This window comes from Myripristis murdjan, chromosome 16 (genome assembly GCF_902150065.1).
Source record: "Myripristis murdjan chromosome 16, fMyrMur1.1, whole genome shotgun sequence".
In the NCBI taxonomy this organism is placed as follows: domain Eukaryota; kingdom Metazoa; phylum Chordata; class Actinopteri; order Holocentriformes; family Holocentridae; genus Myripristis; species Myripristis murdjan.
This window is the reverse complement of record NC_043995.1, coordinates 15281709-15290314: the sequence shown is the minus strand read 5'-3', so window position 1 is coordinate 15290314 and position 8606 is coordinate 15281709. Positions and strand designations below refer to the sequence as shown.

The 8606-nt window shown below is 43.1% G+C and overlaps 1 protein-coding gene across 1 annotated transcript; it reads right to left on the bottom strand.

Annotated features, from left to right (window-relative positions):
* Positions 1-5567, bottom strand: tent5ba (terminal nucleotidyltransferase 5ba). Its single transcript, XM_030073408.1, has 2 exons — positions 5130-5567; positions 1-1599 (listed from the first exon to the last, which is right to left on the bottom strand). The coding sequence occupies exons 1-2, from the start codon at positions 5283-5285 to the stop codon at positions 571-573; spliced, it is 1185 nt and encodes a 394-aa protein (XP_029929268.1). The 5' UTR covers positions 5286-5567; the 3' UTR covers positions 1-570.
* Positions 5568-8606: the final 3039 nt, after the last annotated feature.

Genomic DNA, 8606 nt, shown 5'->3' with positions numbered 1-8606 from the left:
TTGGATTTTTTCTTAGTTTTTTAATCTCACAAGTTCCTGAAAAGAGATATTTAGCAATCTAGAAAAGAAAACAGAGACGTGTAGAACACTTTTTTAGGCACTTGGAATCATAACATTCCCTTCTGAGCTACAAATACATCTTTGGTCCTGTGTGTAATTAAAAAAATAAGTGAAGCCGGTGTATGAAAACAACAAAGGCTTCAATATTTGTTTCCTCAAAAATGTATTTTTCTGTTGTTTGACGTGAACAGAGCTTCATAAAGACCTTTTTTTTTTTTTTACTTAAATAAGAAAAGATATCATCACTACATCTGAGAAATGACCAGCAATCTTATAGATGTGTAGCAAAAGAAAATGAGAGAGAAAAAAAATAAATGTGTTGGCTCAAATCAAATGTACAGCAGTACAGGATTGTTTCAGTCAAGTCACATTTGGCAAACATGGATTTCTGTTTTGTTTTTTTGTGTGTGTTTGTATGTTTTCAGTTCTCTCCAGTCTGTTTCCTTTGAAAGATAAAGAGCAATGCTACTTCTACCAAGCCTTTTCTCATCCCAGAGGACGAGAGGTAGTTCAGTTACAGGGCAGCCATGTTTGGTAAGAATTACTGCATGGTGAGACAAGAGGCGGCTGCACATGTGCTATGTAATAGTTGCTAAAGTTGATGTCCTGCACATAAGGAGCTGGCTGGTAGTAACATGTGACATTTGTTACAGTGGGGATGGCATTCTGCTCAGCCAGCACCTTCAGCGCCAACATGGAGATGAGGCTGAGTGTCTGGCGCCGCTCGTGGCCCATCAGACACACGGTGCTCTCATTCACCACGTGGTGCAGAGTCATCAGGCACTCGTACCGTTTGTGCTCCATCCCAGCAAAGTGGTTTTGGAGGTAGGCCTCCAGTTTCCGCTGCTGCTCGCCTATGTCAGGGAAGTCTATGAAGAAGCGTGAGCACATGTAGCGCTGCATCTGCTTCATGTCCGCCTCTGAAGAGGGCCTGAACCCTCGCACCAAAAGGTGGCAATACTTCAGCAGTCCGCCCCCTCTGATTTCCTCGGGGCTACGTGTGGCAATGGTCCTCTGACACAGGTGGTCCATGGCCTCCTTGAAGTCTCCATACACACTCTCGCCAAGCACAGTGGGGTGAAAGCTCTCGGACATCGGCGTCTCCGAGCAGCGATCAAATAAGAGCAGAGAGTCTAGGCAAATCTGAAAGGAGTCCACGCTGAATTCAAACTGCCGCCGTAAAGAGTCCACAAATTTAAGCTCCACATTCTTGCCAGTGTTGTTGGACAGCGAGATGAGGCTCCAGCGGTCCGTGTCGTTGCAGACTTTGACTAGTTTCTGTACGTAGGCCTCTTTGAGGGTCAGCGCCGTGATACGTTCCTTTGAAACCCCGGCCGGCAAAAAGTCTAACAGGCAATCCAGCACTACGTCCTTCACCAGACGGAAGGCCTGGTCGTCTTTCAGCGACACGCCAAAGATCAGGTCCAGATCCTTGTAGCCAAGTCCGGTGTCCTGATGGAGCACATGGCTGGCAGCAGAGCCGTTCAGCCTCACATCGTTGACGCACACACCCCTCTCCTCCAGCCTGGCCCGCACCACCTGGACAGGATGAGACACAGATGCAGCACATTATGATGAGATTAAGTTAAAGAAAACTGGATGAAAGCATAAATCCTAAGCAATGAAATCCAGCCCAGACCTTGTTATTATACAAGCACACAAAAACCCCACTGAAATCTGCAAATACTCGACTTAAACTAGAAATATGTCCTCGACATAAGATGCACAAGGGCCAAATGAAAATCAATAGTTTGCAAAGGCAAGATCAATACCACTGCTACCAAAAATCTATTTAATCACTATCAGCCTCAGTCTGAATGACACATAAGGAGCGCAGACGAAGACCAGCAGAGCTGTTGAGTCTCTGCTGCAGGTCCGTCTCCCTGTGACCCAGCCCCTCTGAAAGACACCAGAAACCACGGTAAGATTTATGCCTCTGTGACTCTGACTTGTATCCTATGAGAAAACCCTACTCACAACCTCAGGTCACCAGGGGTCAGCAGCAGTTCCCTTCCTCTGTCCTAATGACCTGTAAGATGGTTAAATAAAGGTGTTTTGCCACATTGCAGCCACATGTGAAGTCAAAGTCTAAAGTCTGAATACCTCTTAGTTTGGTGATGTACAGCTGGTCAGGGCTGAGCGATGGCATGCCAACATTACTACCAGCAAGCACAGAGGGGAAAAAGTGTCTAAGCCCTCAAAAAAAGACATCAAAGATGGGATATATCCAGTGCCCTCACTCGCCTGAGGGGGAATGACAGTTGTTAAAACTCAATTCAACTTGGTTAACTGCGCCATAAAAAAGGCACTGTTCTCAGAACATTTGGATGTGATCAGAGGTCTCAGTGAAAAAACTTCAGATCCAAGTATGACACAGCAACCGCTGGCCTCACTGGTGTATATGCAAAGCTATTTTTAAAGATCGACTTTTTTAGTCACTGTGTACGCAACAGGCTGATTGGATGCAGCGATGATACACAGAGAAAATATTGACAAAATGACATACGTACACGTAAGTGCATAGGTGTATCAGTTATTCTACACTGAAATGTGTATGCAACAGAAACAGCAAAACCTGCCACATATCTTGGTCATTTTACATAGACACACACACACACACACACTCACACAATCCTAAATCTCCCTGCCGGCACTGACCTGTCAGATTAGTGTCTGGGGGCTGTTAACTCTCTCTCCCATGGTGATCAGATAACAAGCTGGCTCTATTTATACATACTGGGTCAGGCTACAGACAAACAAACACATCTGAAGGCAAGTCAACACCTCAAACATGGGAAGTGTGGAACAACAAAGCCATTAGACTTTTGTTTAGTGGTGATATAACACTGGACTCACTTAGCCATAAAGCGCTCCTGATTGGGGCCAAATTCCAATTAGAAGCAATAAAAATGTCACTTGCTCCTCTAGTCCTCTAGAACTAAGGACCCTTAATGGGTTAAGTCCAGTCAGGTTAACCCCAAGACAAACCTTAAACCTAACCCATCACTTAACACCTTTCCTCTTTTTGTCCGCACAACTACATATGCCCTGATACTGCTGAGTGTTTAAGCCCCCTGCCTCTGGAACCATACAACTAATATTTATGGCAAGTAGTCTGCAAATGCTTCATTATTTTTAGGGAAAAAGAACAAGGAGTCATATAATTTAGCCAAACTCACTCATAAGTCCTCCATGTTGTAATTAGGCCATAGCTCTGAGTTGTGAACCAATTAAGGACAGGGAGTATTGTTATTTCAGATCTACAGTTACAAGCAACTCGTTGCACTCTAAAGCTTCATGATACTGAAGAGGAAGTTGGTGGCCTGTTGATCTGAAACTTACAGGTTTTAGATCATGCTTTCCATGTTTTTTGTGGGTATATAATTTGTATAGGATTTTATTAGGGCTGCCATGATGTCAGATTTTCACTACATGATTATGGGAAAATGTGAAAATTAATAATAAAAGTAGTTCTATCAGTCAAATTCATCTTTAACTTTGTTCATTGTGGGTTTTGTCCATTTCAGGCAAATGAAGTAGACTCCAAATAGAGTGTAGGGAGGTGGAGAGCCTTCAACCAGGTGTGTGTGCTCTGTATGTGTGTGTGAGTGCGTGTGTGTGTAACGCAGGGGCAATGTTACAGGCGCTAGATTATTTACATCCTATTTTTATGTGCGTATTACTTCCAAGATATCAATGTATATATATATATATTAGATATAACAATTATCATCAATTCCAGTATATCCCAACATCCCCAATAGTAATACTATAGTAAAGTCCAAACTCTCAGCCATGCCTCCTTTGATGGCTGGTATAAAAGAAAAACTCATATTAAAGGCTCAAACAGGCTCATTCTACTTTGTCAATACAGGAGGGGAGTTTTGTTTCTTGGGAAGTCTGCTGTTGACTGATGTTGCTGTGAGAGCAGAACTCAAGTGTAGTGTGTGTGTGTGTGTGTGTGTGTGTGTGTGTGTGTGTGCGTGCGTGCGTGCGTGCGTGCGTGAGTGAGAAACAGAAAGAGAGAGGGAGAGAGGGGGGAGAGGGAGAGAGAGAGGGAAAGAGAAAGGGAGAGGGAGAGAGAGGGAGACTGTACAGTAAATTGTTAATTTAATCTATGCAGCAGATGGGAAATTTTGGTAAAATAAAATTATATGTTTTTATGTAGAAACCCGGGGGAACATGGAGTCCACACATTAGGGGCTGCAACCTACATTTAAAGTCTCCTGCATACTCAATGGAGCATTCATCTTTCCAGAACCACAAGCATGAGCTCTGGGCTTTGCAAAACAGTTGATCTCATCTTGAATAAGTGATTTTGTAAATGAAAGGAAAAAGGGATTGGGTAAGAGATTAACTAATCATTATTTAACATCACAATTCCTACTATTTTAATATTAATAATCTGATGTGACATCTGCTTTGCACTTCAGTGACGAGCTATCTCTGTGGACACTGCAGGGCAAGTGAAATGCGATTCAGCAACAATGCATAACAGGTTGGAAATGTGCAGGGACTTTGGCATGAGCCTGGTTCATATTCAAGCTCCAACCAGGCAGCTGTAACAGCTGCTCTCCCCCATTCTGCTGCTTTAATGGGACACAGTCGCAAAGTGGGGGAATATAAACGCCTTTTATATATATATACCAGTGTAAAGTGCCAGCAATAAGGAAGATTAGTTCCATACACTGCAGTCATAGTTTAACAGAGGAACAAAAACAGCAGAGTTATGAAACATTTGAGCAGAGAGGAGGTAAAATTCAAGATTGTCTCAAAGATGGCAACAGAGCAACTGAAACTGTGAAGTAATCTATCTTAGAAATACAGCCAAGCAAGACAAAGACCAAATTAGGTACATAGCTAAACAGGAATAGTTTCCCTGAGGTAGGCTGTATCCTGATGGGTTAAACAAGTGCCGGAGGCAGCATTTACATCACTGGTTACATCAGATGTCGGGTCTATAGGGGTCCTGAAGGGGCTCCAGGGTGCCACAGCAAAACGCAAAGTTTAATTTAACTGTTTCACGCCTGTTTCACCCACATGCAAGGGATAAATGATCGTGTCTGTACCTGGACAATGTGCCGGGGCTGCACGGACAGTGTGGGGAAGTTTCCTCGGCCGTGGATGGGCACAGCCTCTCCCAGGATTGAGTCCAAGCGCTGCACCTGATCCCAAGACAACACACAGAACCGCCGGCTCTGGTCCGACCCATCACCGCAAGACATGGCGATGCAAGGAAAGGAAAAATATATAGATCTCTAAAAGTAGACTCTGAATCAGTGCCTCTTCGCAGCTCAGCTCTGTCTTCTCTCTCTGATTGTAAATGCAAGTGAAGTGCTCCTGCGACTTTTCAGCAGCTATAAGCGAAGGCCCGTTGTGAATGCTGATCTTAATCAAGCGGCGTTTTAATAATCGCTGAGGAAAAAGTGGTTTGAGTCAGGAGTGTGTGGGCTCCTGGTGTATCAGCCTGCTCCCTGGTGTGCGTCGCTGTATCCGGTCAGCTTGCAAAAGACTAATTCATGAGGCTGGTCCGAAAGGTTTAAAGCCTCCTTATGAAGCCTCTGATTGGCTGCTGTATTTGTTCATTGAGCATGGAGGCTCTGCCCTCAGGAAACACCCTTCATGTGACGTGCTTGGACTGCCTCCGCCCCCTCGCCGTACTCGCCGGTGCTCCCATGCTCGCAGGGTTTTCCTCAAACAAGAAAGTCTTGCGCACTTCACAGTCAACCTGCCCCTGCTGCACAAACATTAGGGGGAAAAAGTTTTCATAAACCTGGCATCCAGCCCTGTCTGTCAGACTAAAAACCAGATAACAAAATGTTTTTCAAAGAGATATCACAGGGTTAGTTTACAGGGTGCAAATAAAAGCTTTAGATTTTTTTTTTTTCCTTTATGGTGTCCTGTATTTCTTTATTTACCCAGGGAAGGTTTGCAGAGCATTCAGGCTGTTTGTCAGCAACGCCCTGCAGGTACACACACACAGATGAGGAAGGAAGACCACAGTTAATTAGGCTCGTCTTAGTCAGCAGAATCAAATTGAGGCCATTTTTACTAATGCATCTACATTCTATATTGTTCTTTCTTTCTTTCTTTAAGCATCGGGGTGTAAAAATGAGTGTATCATGTATTCAATGGTCTCCTAAACTCATGGGCTTCTGCAATCTTCTAAACCACCATCATAAAGTGCATGAGAGACATAATGTGGATTCAAAGTATATCATGTTTAAATATCATGTGCAATGTGCAGCAGAAATACTGTGAAAGGCGCATGGTAATCCATAAGATTTTATTTGTAGCCTCACTGTATTATCTGAGACAGGCTGGGTGCAGTGGCACATTCAATCTTAATAGATTAGACTACATTAAGTATTAAGATAAAACTCCTTCACTGAGATATCCTGGACACAGACTATCGCTCAACACTTCCTTTGTCTACAGCTGAGTATTTAAACTAGATATGATTGCATTCCATTAAAACTGCAAATTGTTGCTTTGTAATCACAATTTTTGTGTATAGTCTCTTCATTCTTTAGTGAATGAATGTTTGTTCAGTGGAGAGTTGATATCACCGGGTTGTTGTGTCAAGTCAACCAATGGAAAATTGGAACCTGCAACCACATCAACAAGCCTCCATTTACTATGCTCTCCATTGTGCAAAGGTGTGTGTATAGGCTGATAACCTATGATTCCCTCTCAGCTTTCCACTTAACTTTTTCTACAGCTATTTCTGATAGTTCACTGCCACTCCTTTCCACTCTGCCTCTTTATCTGCAGTTCGAAGCATATCTTTACTTGATTTAATGCACATATCATGAAATTCCTCCAGTTAGAATAGACCATTTGGCAGCCATTTGTTCCATATAGGTCCACTGCTACATCACAAGCATGAGGCCTCATGTAGAACAAATACTACAGACACATAACAGATTAGTTTACTTAGTTTGTGGATCCTTCAAGAGAAAGTGCAGTCATTTCACTCCCGTTATGCAGACCTCGCCCGTTCAGTTTTGAATGGGTTGATTGTGCTCACACTCTTCCTTTCTTTGCCCAGTTTGCCCCAGGGGCTCATTAATGTTGTTATCTTGTCTTGTCTTTCATGCGGTCTTTCATATCTTTGACATAAATATCCCTCATCGGCAGGTGTAACACAGTGGCAAAAATAAATTTTATAATTAGATTTGGCTGCAATCGTTTCAGCTATATAAACTTGTCAATATTTAGTTTTACTACAAGATATGCATGTGTATTACACAATCTTGGGGCTTGTCAATGAACAATAAAGGCTGAAAAAACTGCAGCAATTTCCTGTTTTCCTGTTTTGATGAAGCGTGGCAACATGACCTACATATCCTACTGTTTATATCATCTCTCAGCCTCTCAGATCTGTCCACACAGCATCTTAATGCACCTGTAAAACGTTTATGGTGGTATAAAGTTCATTTCATGATTGACTTGCATGTCTCCTTAGAGATGCAGCAATAAAACATGGACAGACAGACAAACAGACAGACAGATGGACACACGCATTCACATACGCACACACATGCACACAAGATATATTGTTGTATAGTGTGTGTAGTGTAAGTGTTCTTTGTTCACACACTTTTGCCTCCAACAGTCTGGTGGCTGGCAGCATCTCACAAAGGTTGCTAACTGTCTTGTAGGTGGAGTGTGGATTTTGTCTCCATGGAAGATAATTTCAAATCCTGTGATGTCAACATAATCCTGTTCCCGTGGCAACACCATCCATAGTTGTTGGGCTGCCAGGCAGAGGTGTCTCCAGCTGAGGACCTTGCCAGGTGCTGATGTGAAACACCTGCGTCATCAGGCTATAAATAACCTGCCGTGTGGCAGCTGTGCATCCTGGGAGCAAAGCCACCATTTACCTGAAAGAGAAACGTTTGGGAATCAGAGAACAATAAAGGGAGATAAATGTCAGGGCTCCTGACATTCTCAGGTTCCCTCATAGCCTGATGTTTGTGGGTCAGAGGGAGTGAATCAGATGTGTCTGTTCATCAGTTGAGCTCCAGACAATCACTGGAACAAAGAGAATTAATACATAAATGAAACAAAACCAACAAAAGCCTGAATATGTATTGGATTAACATACTAACTTGCTATATGATTCTCTATTCCCCCTCTTATGAACTTAAGTCAACATGACTGGATCTTCCATTCATCCCATAGTCCACATCCTGCTGGAGTCACAACTACTGAGACTGTGAGTCTAGAAGGCGGAGTGAGATAGCCACTGTTTGATCAAACCTTGAAAAATGATGTGCAAGACACCGCCTTAATCCTGTTCTATCTGTAATCAAACACTGTGAAAAAGCATGCTAGTCCTGAGCACTCAAATATTCAACCTCTTAAAATAAATTAGGCCACACAATGCAGCCTGTTGTAGTTTTTTCATCTGTTTTTGTGGTTCGGTGATATGGCAAAGGCTGATAAGACGCCAGACAGTAATTCTTTGTTGATCCGATATCTGTCTATCTGTCTTTGTCTCATCGACAGAGTGCAGAAAAAGGAACAATCCCGCGGAACGG

Bases quoted from the DNA above. Each gene is read 5' to 3' on its own strand.
- tent5ba (XM_030073408.1), bottom strand. From the start codon at position 5,285: ATGTCTTGCGGTGATGGGTCGGACCAGAGCCGGCGGTTCTGTGTGTTG. The intron at 1,600-5,129 runs GTACAGACACGA...CATCCTGTCCAG, and splicing joins AGCCCCGGCACATTGTCCAG to GTGGTGCGGGCCAGGCTGGA.